Raw genomic sequence first — 20,921 nt, forward strand, 5'->3', positions numbered from 1 at the left:
TGACCTGGAGGAAGAGCAAGCAGGAGGGAACAACAGGGGAGGCATTCTCATTCTTCCTAAGAAATCAGGGCAATCAACTAGTTACCTCAGGTACCTGTACATGGTTGCACAGAGCTTGGGAAACAAGCAGGAAGAACTGGAAGTCCTTGCATAGTCACGGCACTATGACGTGATTGGAATAACAGAGACTTGGTGGGAGCTTGCATGACTGGAGCACTGTCATAGATGGGTATAGACTGTTCAAGAAGGACAGGCAGGGGAGAAGAGGAAGAGGAGTTGCACTTTATCTAGAAGCCGTATGATTGCTCAGAGTCCCAGTATGAAAATGGAATTAGGCCTGTTTGACAGTCTCTGGGTTAGGGTCAGAGGGGAAGAGCAACAAGGGTGATGTCATGTTGGAGGTCTGCTATAGACCACCAGACCAGGAGGAAGTGGTGGATGAGGCTTTCTTCAAACAACTAGCAGAAGTTTCCCGATCATGGGCCCCGGTTCTCATGGGGGACTTCAATCACCGTGATATCGGCTGGTGTTTCATTTTAATCATGGAAAAATGTGGATTTTGGGTTACTTTTTTAATCCAAAAATTGAGGATTTTTTTTTTTTATCAGAGAAAACCAGGATCCCCACTGCTCACGTTCTTTTCCCTCAAGTGCTTAGAAATGGATTTCTTGAGGATCTGCCCCATGATTTGTCCAGGGACTGAGATGAGACTGACTGGTCTGTAGTTCCCTGGATCTTACTTTTTCCTTTTCTTAAATATGGGCACTATGTTTGCCCTTTTCCAATCATCCAGGACCTCTCCTGATAGCCATGAGTTTGTAAAGATGATGGCCAGCGGCTCTGCAATCACATCAGCCAATTTGCTTAGCACTCTTGGGTGCATCCCATCCAGCCCCATGGACTTGTATATGTCCAGCTTTTCTAAATAGTCCGTAATCTGCTTGCACTGTTCTTTTGCCACTGTTGGCTGCTCACCTCCTCCCCAAACTGTGCTGCCAGATACAGTAGTCTGGGAGCTGACCTTGCCTGTGGAGACTGAGTTGAAAAAGACACTGAGCACTTCAGCCTTTTCTGCATCCTCTGTCAGTAGGTTGCCTCTCCTATTCAGTAAGAGACCCATACATTCCCTGATCTTCCTCCTGTTACTGACATACTTGTTGTAATGCTTCTTGTTCCCCTGCACATCCCTTGCTAGCTGCAACTGCACTTGTGCTTTGGCCTACCTGACTTCATCCCTGCATGTCCAAGCAATACAGAGGGTTTGTGTGAATGGTGTTTCATTTTAATAATGGAAAAATATGAATTTTGTGTTACTTTTTTAAATCCAAAAATTGGGGATTTTTTTTTATCAGAGAAAACCAGGATCCCTGGAGATTTAGGAATAGTCAGCATGGATTCACCAAGGGCAAGTCATGCCTGACCAACCTGATTGTCTTCTATGATGAGGTGACTGGCTCTGTGGACATGGGGAGATCGGTGGATGTGGTGTACCTTGATTTTTAGCAAGGCTTTTGATATGGTTTCTCACAACATTCTCGCAGGAAAACTAAGGAAGTACAGGCTGGATGAATGGACTGTAAGGTGGATAGAAAACTATGTGGAGCATTGGGCTCAGAGGGTAGTAATTAATGATTATTCCGCTCTATTCAGCACTGGCAAGGCCATATCTGGAGTACTGTGTTCAGTTTTGGGCCCCAAAAGTCCAAAGAGAATCTAGTAGAGGGCAATGAAAATGGCGATGGGGCTGTGGCACATGACTTCTGAGGAGAGGGTGAGGAAACTGGGCTTATTTAATCTGGGGAAAAGAAGACTGAGAAGGATTTAATAGCAGCCTTCTACTACCTGAAGGGAGGTTCGAAAGAGGATGGAGCTACACTGTTCTCAGTGATGGCAAATGACAAAACAAGGAGCAATGGTCTCGAGTTGCAGCAAGGGAAGTGTGGGTTGGATATTAAGAAAAACTTTCGCACGAGGAGGGTGACACTGGAACAGGTTACTCATAGAGTTTGTGGACTTTCCATTCTTGGAGGTTTTTAAGACCTAGTTAGACAAAACCTTGGCTGTGATGATCTAGTTGGGGCTGGTCCTGCTTTGAGCAGGGGGTTGGACTAGATGACCTCCTAAGGTCCATTCCAATCCTAATTTTCTATGATTATTGGTTTCTACTATGGCTTTTAGATATTGTTCTCAGGGTAGTAAGAATCACCTCTTTCAGTTCAGGGCAGATAAGACATTGTAGTCTATTCATACCCAGTTTCAATTGTTTCCCTTTAAGAAACCACTATGAGGATAGTTTGTACAGACATATTCTAGGGAAGTGTGGTTATTTTGCATTTTGATGGATTCTGGATTACACTAATGATTTTTTTAAAACAGATTAGAAAACTGACAAAGCAGACAATTTAACCATGAAAATGGCACCGTGTAAGCTATTGACCTTTTATTATTCCTGATGAGTCCAACTGCACAGCTCTTAGAAACCATTCACCATGTAAATTTATGTACATTTAACTAGATCTACTTAATTATTTGCTATATCTGTAATAGTCCTTTAATAGATGCTTTTCTTTTCTATTGCATAATAGCCATTAGTGACCTTTTGATAACTCTTTTTACTGCTTTCAGATGGCCATGATGCAGTTTTGAGATTTAATGGGGCCCCTACCAAAGGGTTTCAGCAGGATGTAGGAGAAAAGACAACCATTCGTCTTGTTAACTCCCAGGTAAGTCTGACCATTACACGTTTACTGCACAACCAACTAGAAGTTCATTGAGTAAGTTAATGGGAGCCTAATTAAGACCTCTTATTGTGCAGTCTCTGTTTTGCACGAGTTTACACACACATGCTGCCAGCAGCAGAGAGTCAGTGCTGATTGACAGTTTTCCTTATTATCTTTAAAAAAAGAATAGTATCATTTCTGACTCCAAGAACACAGAACTGTTACTGCAGACTGCCTTGAATAGAGGCCTAACAGGGAAGCTGGGTGCTGGGGGCTGCAGTGGCAGCTCTTTTTTCCCCTTCCCAACCAAAGTCAAAGCCTGGGGCTGCAGCCCTGTTGCCCTACCTTAGCTACACTACTTCCTTGATGTACCATTTGCAGGGAAGAGCCTTGAAAGGAATTCAGTAATCAGATTGAACAAATTTAGTTGTAGTATTTAATCCTTTACTAGACCCAGTCCTATTTTAATTAGCTTCAGAGGGCAATAATAGTTCCTCTCCAGAGTGTTGTGGGAACTGTAGAATTGGTTAAGATTCATGGCCTATCTGCTCCTGTATTGTATTGAAGAGTGGCCAGCATTGGAAGATTCAGAGAAACGTAGAAGTATCCTAATGTAAGGAAATACCTACCCCACCATAGTGTTCTCCTCTTGGTCTCAAATATCTGCTATATTTCAAAAGTAGCTTTTCACAGTTCAGCCCTTAGCACAGAAAACTGATCACGGGATGCTTATTGATTATCACCTTAGAGGCATCCAAGACTTTTCTGTGGAACATCAGCATAATTACACAGGCACTAGAGATGCTACCCAAGCTCCCTGTCGTCATCATCTTTATGTAGTAGACCACCAAAGTTTTTTGCTTTTTTTATGGCTCTTTTTTAGGGGTTTCTACTGCAGCTATCTTCCCCTTTGGCTTGTTGAGTTCCTGTCAGATTGCAGCCTCCTCATGATGGACAACACAGCTCAGCTTGTGGTTTGAAGCTCTTGGTCTTCCTAAATGTGTAAAGCCCAGAAAGCAATTCCAGATGGCTCAGAACTCCAAACAAAATCTGAGGCAGAGTTCTCCCTCTAAGCATTGTGACCTGTCCAGGTTGCTGCTCTTATGCCTCAGTACTGGGTGGCAGATAGATATAATAATAAAGTCCAGTACAACATCCCAGAGAGGAACTATAATTACACCTTAAGTCAATTAAAACATGACTCAGCATGACTGGCTCTAGCAACAGATTTAATCTAATTTGTGTAATCTGGTTACTGAATGACTTTTTAGGCCCTTCCCCACCACAATGAAATGACACCTTAAGGCAGTAGTGTAACTAAGGTGGGGCAATAGGGCTGCAGCCCCAGGCATTGACTTGAGGGGAAGGGAACAGAACAGCTGCCGTTGCAGCTGCCGGGTCACACCAGCTGCTGGAAGTTTCCACTGCCCCTGGCACCCAGCTTCCCTGTTAGGCCTCTACCTCAAGGTAGTCTGCAATAACAGTTTTGTGTTCATGACATCAGAAAATAGATTAATCTATTGACAAAAATCTATGTAAATCTTTGATATGCTGAAGGATGAGAAGGCTACCTCTGCTGACAATGCTTGTAAAAGGAAAAGGTGAAAGTTAGATGGATCGTAGTTTTCCCATCCAAGAAACCTTTAAAATAATGAGACTGGATCATTCCTGCAAAGAAGGAAAGCATTTGGTAATGCTTCTGCAATACTTTCTATTAACCAGAGGGGGGGTGGGGGGAGAGAGAGACGTTAGCGTGGTTCCAAAGATGGAGTGCTTTCTGTACACTGACTCATTTTGAGGAGCAGAAGAACACAGTGAGATGTGTTGCAACTAGTGAAATAAATGTCTGTCACAGCATGTTAGCTGCCCATCCAAGAAAAAAAGTTTTCATTCTAAACATCACAGATGGGTGTGGTGTGAAGAGCTTACAGAGTTTTGTAGCCCCAGTGATATGGTGCTAGAACAACACTAGGAATGGAGAAAAATAAATTGTTAATAATTTAGAATTGGCAGAGTTGCTACCTGCTCTTGCTATCACGCCATCTCCAGCCTCTACAGAGCTGAAGTTCTGTCACCTGCTTGCAGATAATGAATCTTTGGGGTTTCTGCTTTAGTCTGCAGTTTTTAGTGTGATGCATGGTAGTTAGCCATGTCTTCTCTTATCTCGAACAGTGAAATCTCCTGCATTGTTTTGAAAATCTCAACCAAATTCTCTAACCCAGGTCTCTGAAATTATTTGTATGAATTTTTGTTTCTTAAAAATGCATTCTTCTCTTTCTTTCTTCTTCTTCTGAGTTTGGTTTCTCTTTCCCTATTTGTATCTTACTGCTTCATCTGAGTAGGCTCTACTTCCTTCCTAGTAGGTGCAAATTAAAAGTGAGACTCTCTATTCTAAACTGGTCTTTACACAACATATGTACACTTAGCAGTATGGAGACCTCTCCCTCTTATTTGTTACTGTTTGTATTAGTGGATCAAAAATATGTTCTTGGCTTTGGTAGTCATCTCCTCAGGCTACATGCCAGCCTAACTATGTTAAGCAAATATTGCCAACAAGAACACTTGTGCTGCCTCTGATTTTGGGCTTGTCTACCTCAGGAACTTTACCATTTACTTGTGCTGTAAAAATTCCCCATGTGAATACTCATATCCTGGAATAAACATCCACATGGGGTGTTTTACCATTATAATTTTATATTAGTCATTTTTTCTGTGTAAATAAGCCTACCATGAGTGTCACTTGCCTACAACCTGTTCCTGCTAATTGGAGAAATGTATCAAGGAGAAACTTAATTCATAGATAGAGAAAACTAATGCTGGTTTTAAGCTAACATTGTAGTCTAAGTGCAGTGTTCATTTAGAAGCTACCTAAATTAAATGTCTGGCATTAGAATATGGAGACTTTTGCCTCTGCGTTATGGCTGAATGAATGTTACAAGGGTCAAGAATGGCTGACAGACTTTATCATTTGAGGGTAGTTTGGCACCCTCTGTGAACAGTTAGTTTGGAGTATAATTTCTAGTGGAGAGGTATATTGTTCAGAAACTAAAGGGCCCTACATTTGTAAAAATGTATAGAATGGACAGTATAGACTTTCTTTCCACAGCCACAATTGGGTTTATAATTTCTGACATGGATTTCCTGTACTCTGGAAAGGATAGTTTTGCCTTTGTGCTTACTGAATCCATGAACTCTCTAGTCATTACTAATGAGGGTGAACATTTATGATGAGGTGAATGGTTGCTATCTAGGAAACCCTCTAAGAACAATTTCACTTCAAATTAACTTCACACTAGAGTGGGTTGAATAGTAGTATTTTGAGAATTCTCTATTCTAGAGTCTAATATATACTAGGCACATCTACATGCACAGTTCATGCAAATGAATAAATTGGATCTTATTGCTCTGGAGTTTTTTGCTCCTGGGTGCACCATTTGAATGTGTGCCTGGGAGCAAAAAACTCTAGAGCTTATTCGGGCGCAGCACATGGAGCCTGGTTGGAGCAGCCTGGGCTGGCAGGGGAGCTGGGGCGGGGGACAGGTGTTAGCCTACCAGCCCAGGGTTGCTCTGATTGTAGTCCAACTCCTCACTCCACATGGAGTCTGGTCAGAGCATCCCTGGGCTAGCAGGGACCTGGGGCTGCTCTGCAGCAGCCTCTGGAGCAGCCTGCCAGCCTGGGGCTGCTCCAACCCAGCTCAACATGCTGCAGAAGTCAGGGCAAAAGGTTGCAGTACAAGTTTACTCCAGTACATGGCTAGCTGGCAGCCCTCATGCTGAAGCGCCCTCATGCTGAAGCACCCTCATGCTTCAGCCAGCCCTGTCACCGTCTTCATATGTGCTGCAGCTCATGGAAGAATTGCACTGCAGGGTACTATTTGTGTTTAGCTGGACTACCCTGTGGCAGCATTTATTAGTCTACTGTGACCTAATAGGGTCAAGCATGTAGACAATGACATTTTATTGGGGAGCTAATTAACCAGCTTTGCAGTAAACATCTTGTGTAGATGTGTCCACTAAGAAGAAAAAAAGGTTAATTTACCAGTTCCTCTCCTCTTCTTACCATCTTAGATTAGGTATTATTTTTGGGGTTTTTTTTAATTATTACCCTCTTCTTCTTTTTTGGCCCTGCAGCTGGAAAATGGTGACCCTATGTTTCACCTGAACCATAAGTTTGCAAAAACTATGATTTTACTCCAACTGCTTTATTTACTGTTGATAATCAGCTATTGGAGACAGCAAAACAAATCTAGCATGTTGTTTCCAATATTAGTAGCCATTACAGCCTTCTATCGTATAGCTAGATTCTGATATTTATTAATCTTTTGTTGTCCTGGGATAATTTCAGTGAAGTCACTGGTGCTGTGCATAGAGCAAGGGGTTAAATATGAATAAGTATATAAGAATCTGGTCCACAGAGTGTAACAAATACAGACTTTGAACCAGAAACAGTTCCAACCAATGAAAAGACTCCGATTGATTTCAGTGATAATTAGGTCAGGATTTTTCATTTTAACTATTTCAATTCACAGGTTTGTGACTTAATGCTGTTTTAATCATAGCAAAATCCTTTTATTCATCCATATTTTTATTTTCACACTTGCCTGATTACCTTCTCTGCAGCATGGCAGGAAGCCATACATTACCTTACATGACTGTTACTAGGCACCACTATTGAGGACAGTGAGTAGTGGAGCCTTTAAATGTAGTTGGAAAGCATCTTGCGTTTAAGAGCTGGGAGAGGTTTGGGCTGGCAGGAGTCTCCAGCTGGGTTGACTGTAACATGAGAGAGGGAATATGGAAACTTCTGTTGTAGCCTATAACTGGAATACAGGTTTCCCTCGCCAGCTACTGGGGTTAAATTACTGAAAGTTCCCGTGGTTGACAAGACAAAAGACTTATGGGGAAAATGTCAGGTGGTGGGCTGATGTGCAGCCATGGAAAACCATGGTTACTCAAAACTGTATACCGTGGTAGCCAAAATGGTATACAGAATATTAAGTGTGGATACTCAAAAGCATGGTTGGCAAAACCGTTGTTGGCGAGGGAAACCTGTAATGTTCTTTGGGCTGTTAGAAGTGGTCATCAGCAGGAAACAGCACAAGGAGCCTAGGTTGATTTTATTTATTTATTTATTTTGCTTTAATGTTAATTCTGGACCATTTCCAAATTGAAGGGGATGTGTGATCTCTGTAATATAGTCTGCCATGCTTAATGTATTTCTCTTTGTCCTGCCATAGCCATGGTCACTAAGAACCTCAGTGAAATTGAATATGAACTTCCCACAATAAACAAGGGCTGTATGGACTTCAGAATAGTTATCAGAGTTGTATTTTAGTTCACTGACTGATCCTACTGTAAATCAAAGTGGACCTAGTCTTAAAAGAAGACAGAGAATTTAATCTAGATCAGTGACAGTTTTCTGCTTGGCACATACTTGCAGTGTAGGACCCCTGCATCCTGGTGACAGTGAAGTGTTTCATTTGAAGTTTAAAATGACCTCATTGTTGTATGGAACATAGTCTCTTTATCTTTAGCTTAACTAAAAACCCAGTAAATGACTGTTCATTGAGCATCTGTTCTTGGTTTCCTTGCCTGACTTAATGCAGCTACCGTAACTTTCCGTGCTTTTCACCTGTGTGTCTCATCCCATTAAATAGTATCTGAAGTAATTTATGGCCCATTTTATTACCAGGCATTCCCGCTCAGTAGCAGAATAACTGGTCTTGGCGCCATTTAATTTTTGACTAGCAAAAGCAATCAGTCGCTCCATGCCTTCTTGCTCCTGACACAGGACTGCACCTACAGCAGTTTCAGAAGCATCCATCTGCAGAATAAACTTCTTAGAGAAATTAGGTGTTACTACTACCATGTCATTACACAGGGCCCTTCTGATACCTTTAAAGGCCTCCTCCATTTGAGGGGTCCACTGTATCAAACTCTGTACTTTCCCCTCTTATGGCGTCTGTTAAAGTGGCTGCTTTTTCTGCAAAATGAGGAATAAACCTTCTATAATAATTAGTCAGCTCCAGGAGGGATCTCATTTGCCACTAGGTCTGAGGTGGTAAGTACTTTTCTATCATCTACATCATACTGGCCAGCGGATGTATGACTCCCTGTCCTACCCTAAAACCGGGGTAGACAGTTTCTTGCATTTCTAGTGAGCACTTCTTAGGATTGGCCGTCATCCCTACCCAACGGAGTTGTTTCAGCACCTTTTTCATGTGTCGCAAATGTTGCCCCCAGGATTGAGAGTGTATGACAAAAATGTCATCAATATAGGCCGTGGTGTACACCGTATGTGGGGCGAGAATGTGATCCATGAGTTGCTGAAATGTTACTGCTGCTCCATGAAGGCCGAACTGCATTCTTGTAAACTCAAATTAGCCCCAGGGCGTACCAAAGGCAGTTTTCTGTTGGTCCCTCCTCACCATAGGTATTTGCCAATACCCTTTTGATAGATCAGTTGTTGAAATATAACAGGCTTGGCCTATTCTCTCCAGTAGTTCTTCCACGTGCGGCATAGGGAATGCATCAAACTAAGCGATTTCGTTGATTTTCCTAAAGTCAATATTCGAAGGGATCCATCAGTTTTGGGTACTGTTACCATGGGACTTTGCCATGGACTGCATCAAGGTACGATTATCCCTTGTGCCAGCATCTTTAGTATTTCCTGACATACTCTCCTGTAAATGACGTGGAATGGGCCTCCATTTCTCTCAACTATAGTTCCCCTCGGAGTGTTAATCTCATATCTCACCCCTTGAGCCTGCCCAGGCTTTTCCTTAAACATGTCATTAAATTCCTCTGTAAGCATTTTTAAATGTTTGTGTTGCTCCTTAGTAAGCTTTGGGCCTTGTGTTTGTGCCTGCCTGGCTTCAAACACCCATTCATGTGCTGCCTTGGCTTGGGCGGCCGACGGTGGACGTGCTGAAGCTTCATGTGACCACTGAGACAGACCTTGATCACCTCAGAGACCACCCTTGAACTCACCTGCCACGACTTTGAATGTAATACTAGTGGAGGGGTTGGCCTCTGAAAGTCCCTCAGGGGATGCTGAGTAATGCTGGGGTGTAGGGGACGTGGAGCTTCACTTGACGGATGTTTGTGGGGCTCCACGTCCCCTACACCCCAGCATTATGCCAACCTCCAGCAAGACACCAGGTCTTGGAACGGTCATCTCTCCGGTGTGGATGTTTATTGATCCCAGTGTCTTCTTCTGGCTTTGTTTCCCAAACTTTTATTTTCTGTACTAGGCCACCCGTCTACTGGTTACTCCTGCTGTATCTCTCCTTGCCACCTCTGACCGGCCAGTATACCTGGGGCTGCCCGATGACGTATTGGCAATCGGGTCCCTTTTGTGGTGGACCTGCACAACAAGACCCTCCCGGGATGAGAGAAGGGGGAAACAAAAGGAAATGAAACCACAATAACAATGCTCCACTAATATGCTCACTCCTGATGCTCATAGACCCCTGAGATCACTAGGCTCAGAAAAAAAAAAGAACCTAAAGGCTCTCAATAGCGAAAGGGGGGGGGGGAGGACAAGAAAGAAAAAAAAAAAAAAAAGAAAGCTCTGGGCGGACTATTGGGTCGCTCCTTTGGCCCCACCGCCAGGGCTTGATGGCGTCCCCTCAATGCCGCTCCTCCAAAGTCTCCCCTTTGTTGCCTCTAATACCCTGCCTCCACGACCCAATACCTGGGAGTATCTGGGGTAATGAATCTCTGCCTCCTCCGAGTCTGCTACAGCTCTTTCTCCAGTGCCGTCATTGTCCTCATGCCAATGGGTAGGGTGCTGTACACTGTGCTCCCCCGTCGCTGCTTGGGGTACCCCGCCCCAAGTGCGCTCCGTCTTCCTGTGCCAGGGCCTTTTGTTGCCGCAGCAGGGAGCTCCCGCAGCCTCTGCTGCTACTCCTTGCCTGGATCGCCCTTCTTCAAGCTGGCACTGCCTGCCATCAGCTTGGAGAGCCTCCGCCGCCTCTCTCGCTCTCCCCGCTTTTCTCTCGGTGTCCCCTTTTATCTTTGCTGGCCAGTGATTGCCTGTGACGTCACCCGCTGACTCCAGTTGAATAAAGGCATGGCTTGCGAATCACATGGGCTCTGTTCTTTGTTCCCTTGGCGTTGGTTACCCTATGGCTGTCACAACCCAGTAGTTTTGGTGCCTCGGCACGGTGGAATTTTCCCGCCACATGAGAGCCTCTTGCAAAGGTAAAGGCTTTCTGTTGCTGCAGAAAACCCCCGGTGCAAGAGAGTTCCCGCCATTCGGATGTAAATTTGTGTCCCGCTATTGGCCAGTTCTAAATTATGCACACGTGGTGGCTAGTAATTGGCTTGCTGGCCGTTTAAAAATTAGCGCGACTTCCGCCCAAGTCGGAGAACTTTGAGCACGCTGCAGAGTGCTTTTGAAGAGATCTGACTCGTGGCTGAGCTAATCGACAGCCTGATCACCTATCGATTCGTCTCCCCGTCGCCGAGCGCAATCCCAGACGTATCCCTTTCCCTGCCGGCCCGATTTGTAGATGGACGTGCTGGCTTGAGCCCTGCCAGCTGGAACAACTAACGTGGTTGTTCAGACGACCGGACTGTTTTTCGTCGCAATAGCAAGTGACGTAAGTAAAGTTTTACAACCATAAAGCTTTCTCGGCCTCTCTATTCACCAGCCCACCCCGACGAACGAGTAATTATTGAATCACCTCGAGTCGGCTTTAGCCGTCTGAGACATGGCGACGAGGATGGGATTAAAGGGCACGGTGATGGAGAAGAACCTCATCAGGTGCTGCCCCTGGCGCACCGGAAACCGCCACGTAGAGAATGCTAACCATCTATGGGCGCATATCGCTTACCACCAGGCGGTAGAAGGGGATGAAAGAAATATTGATGGTTACTTCTCCGTAAAGAGAGAAGAAGCCGTAGCAAAGGAATGGAGAACTAAGCTATCCCTTGGAGAATTTGGATTCATAATGGGGGGTGACCGGGTCTATTATTGACCCCTGGAGGAAACCTCGACCATATCCTTAGCCGGGGTAAAAACGCGGAAGGCAGAGAAGCTGACCCCTGCTCAAGAGTTCGCTCAATGCATTCGGTACTTGAGGGAAGGAGAGGAATCCACCCCCACGGACTGGTTTAACTATCCGGAGTTGGTGCCGGAATCGCGGGGTCATGAGCTTCTCGTTCAGCTCCGGGAGGATTTGAAAACTAAGGGCCGTCATGTGCCGAGATGGGGTCTAACCAAATGGAAAAAGGGAAAAATGATAAACGTGCTGTTCCGTACAGTAGCGAGTCTACTAAGGGAATACACAAATTTAGAGGCACAGATGCATACGGCGGGTAAGGAGTCTCTGGCGCAGGCGGCTAAAGGCTCCGGAGCGGCGCTTATTAATAGCACCGGCCGCATGATACCGCTAGCAGAAAATGTCACCGAAAGAAGCGCGAGCCATCCGGGGAACCCAGAAAGGAGGGGCGGAGATTTAGAAGACCTGGCAGGGATCCGCCTAGCGTCTCTGCCCCCTGAGGTGACGTCATTCCCAGCGGCCCCGCCTCCTTGCCAAGGGGAGGGGGCAACGGGAGGAGAGATGTACCCAACGCTCTCAGATGAAGAATTTAACTCTTTCTCTACTGCAGCTCACCCGGTAGCTGTGATGAAGCATGTTGCAGATGAGGATGGTGCTACACGTACCACTATTATCTCACGCACATGCACCAGACCAGAGATTCAAGAGCTTTGTAAAGAATCTAAGATAAGATCAGGAGAAACCTTGGCAATGTGGTTAGGGCGGTTAATAGTAGAATTTGGATCTGACACCTTGGATAAAGAAGAAGCAAGTGCCTTGACCCGACAGGCAGCATGGAGTGGTGGACGTGCTACCGATTTGAATGTGGTCACAGACAGTGCCCACTGGCCCATCCCAATCCCGGCGCTCGTACCGGGACAGGTAACCCACAAATTTCACACCTGGCACGAAGGTCGTCCACAGAAGGCTACTGCGGAGCAACTCCTCCTAGCTATAGTTGGGGTGTCATATCTCTCACGGAGCCCGAGAACAAATCCAATGGGACTAACAGCTGTACAACGAAAAGAGAGATGGGCTCATCGCCACCTATTGGACCCCGGGGCAATCCCAACGCCTTTGGAAGCTATAGAGGCCTGCGTGGAGGTATATGGAGGAGCAAATGCAGTTACGCTTCGACTCTTCTTGAACCCAATGGCAGGTCAACCGGTGGGAAATCTCTTGGGCCATCTCCCACGTTTACAAGCACTTATGCAACAAAGTGAAGAAGCTTCTGACACCATAAGGGACCAATGTTCAATATGCCCAGCCGGAACACTGAGATCCAGAGGGCAAGAATTTATCCCTCAATGAGAGCAAGGGTGGTCACCTCCAGGAACCCTGAAGGAGAGAACCCTGAGGGAAAGAACCATGTTTGGTTTTCTTCTTTCCCGCACTGGACTTACAAAGGCGCAGCTACGAATTTTGGGAGAAAAGGGCCAGTCCCGTCTGGCTAAAGCATTGGGATTCAAATTCGAGGACTCCTCAAAAAACGAGTGATGGCCGTCGGCTCTGCCGGCGGCCTTCTCCAGTTCAGACCTGACCCCATGGATTCTCGACCATACGCCGAACTCACTGTTTGCAATCCTACCGATCCGGATGACCAACAACAAGCATTCTTCCTTCTCGATACTGGAGCTCAGACCAATGTGGTGACCTCAATGATACCTCATCAGAAGACCGCCAAAACGATCAAGGTACAAGGGCTTAACGTTATCGCTGTCACAACGAAGGTCAAATTTTGGGTCCAAGGCTACCGATATCCCCTAGAGGCTGTCCTAGGGGGCATCAACATTTTAGGAATCCCGGGGATAAAAGCGCTTGACCTTAAAGAACAAGTGCTACAGACATTACTCGTTATTATCCCAGAACAGGATTGGCATCGACCAACACTTCGTAACAACTCCACCTGGCGATATCGACCAATCCCGACTAAGGGATCACTAAAGCAGTCCCTTACTGACCTCCTGAGGCGGCTCGAACGACGAGGCTGTATTAAGACTGTAACAGGTAGCACCTACCTCTCATCAGGATGGGGGGGTAGTGAAACCTGGAAAGCCTAATGAAGACTTGGTCATAGACTATCGAGAAGTCAACAAAAGGTGCCAAGTACTTCAACAACCTAATCCGTCTACTCTGCCACAGTGTATGTTTGAGATGGCACAGTTCCAACAAAGTAAGTGGGTTGGAGTTACATTGGATCTTAAGAATATGTTCTTTTCCATCCCGATAACTGACCCGGAAGGAATACTAAACATGTGTATTGATGGCATCATGTATAGGTGGACAGTTTGTCCACAAGGATATCGTAACGCTCCATCACTAGCCACAGGTGCCATGTGAATAACACCCTGAAGAATTTTCGAGCTTCATATTCTCTTCCTCAAGAGAAGGAACTAAAGATTTGGAGTTACATGGATGATATCGCCATCATGGGTCGTGATAGTTCCGTAGTTACTAGTTTAGTCAGTCAACTAGTCACTCACCTTCAAAGTGAAGGATGGACAATCAACGAGGACAAGTCGTGTTTGCATCCTGTAGATGACATTACATTCCTTGGTACTCGATACATCGGTTCCATCCGCCACGGAATTTCTCATGAGGGTCCTGACGTCAATCCATTGAAAACATTCTTCCCTACAACCAAGAGGCACTTTCAACAGCTGTTAGGTCATTTGAATTGGTATCGACATTATGTTGAATCTGGTGATTTGGCACTTCTCACCAAATTGCAGCGACAGATCCGTAACAGATCCTGAAAGTCCACGCCTTGGACAAAAAGAGATCAGCAGAACCTGCTTCGCCTGCTAGCTACGGTTAAAGATGCACAACTCCATGCCATTGATCTGGGTGAGCCACTAACCGTAACCCTTGGGTTCACCACCAACCATGTGTGGGCTGTCGCACATAATTCTCGTGATGAGTTAGTATATACAGCCCATAAAACGCATCAAGCAGCACAACATAGATATGGAGCTGTGGGAAAAATCCTCCTAGCTGAACAATTGGTGGAGCCTTTAGCAAGGGGGCATGGGACGTTACGCGCTCCCGGTGCCACATTGTTACCCTTGCTGGATGCGGACAGAGTTGACCCACATTTTCAGGGAGAATCTAAGACCTGGAATATGCTAGTACTTGCCCACCATTATAATTGGCATTGTTGGAGGTTGGAAGACACGGTACCTGATCCAAGCCCAGAGGATGAGGAGGAGGTCCCTACATTGTATGGAACTTCTGCCCCGGCATGGATGGCCTCGGACGGAACCTCCCGACATGGCGGAGGATATGGATATTATTGCAAAGCTTGGAATGATAAGGAAATCTTTCAAGCCGACCCAGATGATAATTCGGCTCAAAGATGTGAATTATTAGGATTCCTTAAGGTACTGAAACATTGTTTGACACATCATAACGATACACTCCCATTTCCGATCATCGCAATTGATTCACAATACATTTATAAAATTCTTACGGGTACAGCTTTTCCGTCTGAACATTTGAATGATTGGCAAAATATTTGGGAAACGTTAACTAAATTTGTGCGCCTCCCGTTAATTAGGCACACTAAGTCCCATCGTCCAGACACCGATCCAGTGCATGAGGTAATTGATAAGCTCTTGGAAGATTCACTCTGAATCGACATAGTCCTGCCTGTCATATCTACCACTGATCCTGTAGTAAATCCGTTCCTCGTGTGGCTTCATGAGAATTGGGGTCACCCGGGACCACGAGCTTGCCATCAACGTTGGTGCCAAACCCTTACGGAGCCGGCTTCATATGGAGCTCGGCGTGATTGGGAAAAAGTAGCTCAGGCCTGTGAGATATGTGCTAAAGAAAAGTGTCATAGAACCAAGCACCAACTAGGAGCTTTCAATCCTTCGCAGTTTCAAGCAGGAAAAGTTTGGCAGGTAGATTTACTGGGACCTCTCCCAGGGTCTAAGCCGCCAAATAAAGGACTAGTTGTTGTCGATTTGGGAACGAGACAGTTACAGGTTATCCCCCTACGAAAAAGCAATGCTACTGCTGTCATTTCTGCTTTGACCGCTGTATTTGCTACTTGGCAACCTCCTCACGAGATTCAATCTGATGGAGGACCCCCGTTTAACTCAAATGCCCTGGACAAATTCGGCCGTCTTTATAATGTAGCCTGGCATCTTCATTTGCCATACCATCCGCAGTCCAACGGTGTTGTGGAGAGACACATAGGTTTGTATAAGGAGCAGCTTTGCCTTATAGGAGGAGGGACGTTTAAGAACTGGACTAAATTTAATCACAATGTCCTTATTTCACTAAACACCGCTAAACCGTTATGGGACGAAGCTAATGTCCAAAAACCTCCACCTTGGGAGCCCAAGTTCCAACCTGACGAGTTAGTGTGGATTTCTATACCGCACCCCCATCAGTCTCATCCACAAGTTCACAAAGGGACAGTTCAAAGACCGGGACAATATCCCAATACCTATTCTGTTCAATTGGAGGAGAAGCCCGATCGTCCTCCTATTATCGTTCATCACAACTGGATGACGCGCCGTTCTAACGTTCATCCGGTATCCTTATAGTAAATCCAATTATGAGTCTTTTGTCTTGTGTTGTTGTTTTCTCTCTTTGCAGGAATAACCCCAGAAAAGTGATAATCCATAACCGCCTGAGTGTGAGATTCATCGAGCACCAGACTGCAGTTCGTTCGAGTTAATAGAGTGACGGTTATGAAGAAGACATTGAGACGGGGAATGTTTATTAGCTCAGGACTTGCTATAATACTGTTTTCTCATTTTATTAAACATTTTATTGACATTGTCTGTTAGTAGGAGAGGACGGACTGATTACCAGATGAAGGAAGTCCCAAGCCGTTGTTCTCCAATCAGACGATGATCAACAGTTGTTGTTATATGTTCGAAGTTATTGTATTTTGTAACTTGTTGAAAAGACCGGTCTATCAAGTCGTTTGTATAATATATTACTGGTTGTTAAAGCTTTGCCTCGTCAGTAAGTCCCGAAACAAAGATGCCGGATGATAAGCTCATGTGTCTAAAATTCCAGTTGTGCCGTTGGCAAGGGGGCATGTCACAACCCAGTAGTTTTGGTGCCTCGGCACGGTGGAATTTTCCTGCCACATGAGAGCCTCTTGCAAAGGTAAAGGCTTTCTGTTGTTGCAGAAAACCCCCAGTGCAAGAGAGTTCTCACCATTCGGATGTAAATTTGTGTCCCGCTATTGGCCAGTTCTAAATTATGCACGCGTGGCGGCTAGTAATTGGCTTGCTGGCCGTTTAAAAATTAGCGTGACTTCCGCCCAAGTCGGAGAACTTTGAGCATGCTGCAGAGTGCTTTTGAAGAGATCTGACTCGTGGCTGAGCTAATCGACAGCCTGATCACCTATTGATTCGTCTCCCCGTCGCCAAGCGCAATCCCAGACGTATCCCTTTCCCTGCCAGCCCGATTTGTAGACGGACGTGCTGGCTTGAGCCCTGCCAGCTGGAACAACTAACGTGGTTGTTCAGACAACCGGACCGTTTTTTGTCGCAACAGCAAGCGACGTAAGTAAAGTTTTACAACCATAAAGCTTACTCGGCCTCTCTATTCACCAGCCCGCCCCGACGAACGAGTAATTATTGAATCACCTCGAGTCGGCTTTAGCCGTCCGAGACAATGGCAAGTAAGTGATTTTGTTCAGGGTTTTCTTTATTTCTGTATATGGTCCCCATCCTGAGGTGCTCTGAGAGCATGGTTTTGGGTTCCCCCGAGTTAGTGCCCCTGGGACAGTGTTATTTCACTGCTTGGGGCCATTCTCTTTTGCTGGTCTACTATCTCAGGTTCTAATTCCTGTGTCAGATCCTCAGGGCTTAGCATCCACCCTTCAAGTTCCTGCCAAGGATTGTTTCTTCTGGTGCTCTGGACGGTACACCTCGTAGTCAACAGGACCGGCTTGTCAGGCTATCTCTAATGGGTCCCTGTCAACTTGTCAATAGCTTGTCTGCCATGGTAGGCAGTAACACGAGAACTTTGTTCCCTACTTGAAAGTCGCATACGCAAGCCTTTTTGTCATACTCATGTTTCTGCCTCTGTTGGGCCTCTGCTAGATTTTCCCGGGCCAACTGTCTAGCTTTTTCAAGTCGGGCTACTATCTCTTGCCAGTGCCACTGTACGCCAACTTCCGGCTAGCCAGTTCTCTCCCACTCCTGTCCTGAAATAAATCCCATGGTTTATAACCATAGATTAACTCAAATGGGGACAATTTTGTAGATGTCTGTGGTGTGTCTCTTAAAGCAAAAAGGAGTGGTATCAAAATCAAATCCCATCTTCTGGGTTTTTCCTGTGTGCAACGTCGCAACAGTCGTTTAATTGTTCCACTTAGGCGCTCTACCAGACCATTGGTCTGGGGATGGTACACAGATGTATGCAGTTGTCATATTTTTAGCACTTGGCACATTGCTTTAATCACGCCGGACTTAAAATTTGTACCCTGATCCGTTATTATTTGTCTCAATACCCCCACCCTGGATATCCATTTCAGTAATTCCTCCTCAGTTCGGGGTGCCGTTGCTGACCTTAAAGGTATTGCATCTGGGTAGCATGTGGCATAGTCAACTATGACTAGTATATACTGATATCCAGCGCTACTCTTTGTCAGGGGTCCCACCATAACGTGATTCTGTCAAAAAGGTTATCAATAAGAGGCATTGTCTGCAATGGTGCACGTGGTGTCCACCTTTCTTGAACCCTTTGATACTCTGGGCAAGCCTCACCCCGTTGTGTGACTTCCTCTCTCATCCCTGGCCAACAAAACCACTGCTCAATCTTGGTGAGTGTCTTATTTACCCTGAAATGACCTCCCATGGGATTGGTGTGTGCCAACCCCCACACTAGACTACGGAAAGTACAAGGTACCATTAACTACTGGGTCCACTCACCCCAAACTGGACATTTTCTAACCTGATACAATAGGCCATTATGTATCACAAAATGAGGATCACTTGCATCCAATTTTGGTCAGATGACTTTGTCCTCAACACAGGCCACCTCCTCCTTCCGAATCCTCTGGAATTCCTCATCTTCTTCTTGTGCAGTCTGGAATTGGGGTCCTCTGGCACCCGTCCTAAGATTAATACAGTCTTCCTCCCCTGAAGAAGTTGCCTCTTCTTCAGCTATCCAACCCTTGACATGGGGTCAACCTTTCCATTGCAATTCATCTCTCCGGACTTATGCTAGCACTTCATATAGGGGTGGCCAGTCTCGCCCCATGATCATTCGTTCATCCAATTCTGGTGTGAAACCTACCCACATCTTACCCTTGTGATTGGCAATCCTTATATTCACAAAACCTCTCTCGTACTGTTCTGCTTCTCCATGAATACTGCGCATCCTCACCAGGCAACACCAGTCAGTGGCATTTCTGGGCACTAGCCCCACCCAGGTTAAGGTTTGAGAAAAGCCTGTATCTAGAATGGCCTGAATTGGTTTACCAACAACCCAGGCCGTCACCATAGGTCTATCCCATACGGGTATTTCTTCGCTGTGTCCAAAGCTGCAATCCATCTTCTCAATGGGCTCACTGGCTTCTGGTCATTCTTTCAGCCCCGTGCCCACACCTTTTGATTTCTGCCTTTCTTGCGAGCCTATGGTGCATTCCCTGGATATGTGACTGGCTCTCCTGCACCGGTAACATATCACGCCTCGCCAGGAATATCAAGAGGGCCCCTGGCGGGGTTCTTCTTCCCTCTTCTTCCCTCTTAATGACTGCTCCTGTACTTTTATAACTCTTTTCTTTGACATGCTCCACTTCAGATGCCATGAAGGCCTCAGCCACTCTTAATGCCTCCTCAGCCATCTTTGGTAAGTGCTGCCATACCCATATACCCATAGTTATACCCATGTGTCTCATCATCTAAATAATTTTGATAATGCTCAGGTGTGAGCTCCAGCTGGTATAATATTGCAGCCTTTACCTCTTTCATAATCGTAGGCATCTTCCCTCGGTAGAGCCCAGTATGCAGCTTGTGCTTTGCCAACAACAAGAGATCCCAGCTGGCTTGCCCACTGCAATCTGTCCAGCCCCATTTGTATAGCTGTATGCTCAAATGATTCAATATAAGCTTCAGCATCATCCTTATGGGTCATTCTATGCATCCAGAATATCATCCAATTCCTTTGTATCTGTTTATGTTGTTGTAATACCTGCTGCTGTTGAACTTCCAATACTTTCGTCACTGAGTGTAATGTTTGACCTAGTAATTTGATCTGAGGGGTTATGTTAACTTCCATGTGGGACTCCAGGGTTACCCCTTCTTCTGAAATCCCAGCCAATGCACCAATTTGTGCCTTTCACCTGTGTGCCGAGTCCAGGTGGATTTTTTTGGCTTTGCCATTGCTTTAAGGGAAGAAAAAGCTTGTTAATGGTCTGGACCTCTGTCGGTATCCCCCCATGGGGGGTGTTCATCTGCCACGTCTTTCTGGAAAATTAATTTTGATGGGGAGGAAGATGGTTTACCCTATCCCTCCTGGTACCTTCCTTTAGTACTTCCACTTCTCCTTCCTGCTCAGGGCTCTGCCTCCCCTGCACCCTGCCTAACACCAACTGAAGACGTTGTTGCTTGAGCCACCCAGATTATTATGACGCACTCTTTTGGTGCCTTAGACCTTTAGATTTACTGTGGCAGAACCAAGACATTATTTTACTCATTTGATCACGGCCACACCTTGCCTTACTTATGCATCTTGTGGGTCAACGACTGTCGTGTTCCCCGGTGTCCCGCTCTCTTCTGGTGTCTTATACTTGCTGTGGCTTGGTTGTCTTCTGGCACCTGCTTTCCCTGATTCTGTGGAGATTCAGTCTGTGCTGTGGATCTCTGTCTCCCATGACACCTCCTCCAGTAAATTATGGAGCCATCTCTGGCTTTGTCTCTTCAACGAAACCCTTTCCTGGGGTAGCCACCACATCCCTGTGCTGGGACCACTTTCAATATCTGGCCCCTCTGCGCCAGTTGGGAACCTCACTTCTGATCCTCCCAGCTGCTTCCCTGCTGGGCTTTTTATCCCAGCTGTAGTGTTCTGGCCCAGGAATTGGCCTCTACACAGTGTTATAAAGTTAAGAGTTGAGTGGTAAATAAATAAATCCCGGCTCCTTCTGACTCAGCGGGGGAGGTTTCTTTTCCTTCTTCAC

General features: G+C 45.7%; 1 protein-coding gene across 9 annotated transcripts in view; it reads left to right on the forward strand.

Moving 5' to 3' along the window:
• Nucleotides 1-20,921, forward strand: part of ST6GAL1 (ST6 beta-galactoside alpha-2,6-sialyltransferase 1) — a 132,368-nt gene that overhangs the window by 95,943 nt on the left and 15,504 nt on the right. For all 9 annotated transcript variants that reach the window (XM_014602830.3, XM_006266707.4, XM_059730919.1 and 6 more), the window contains one exon: nt 2,626-2,723. In XM_014602830.3, coding sequence (XP_014458316.1) covers nt 2,626-2,723 — 98 coding nt within the window. The remainder of the gene's footprint in view (nt 1-2,625; nt 2,724-20,921) is intronic.

This window comes from Alligator mississippiensis, chromosome 7 (genome assembly GCF_030867095.1).
Source record: "Alligator mississippiensis isolate rAllMis1 chromosome 7, rAllMis1, whole genome shotgun sequence".
NCBI lineage: Eukaryota > Metazoa > Chordata > Crocodylia > Alligatoridae > Alligator > Alligator mississippiensis.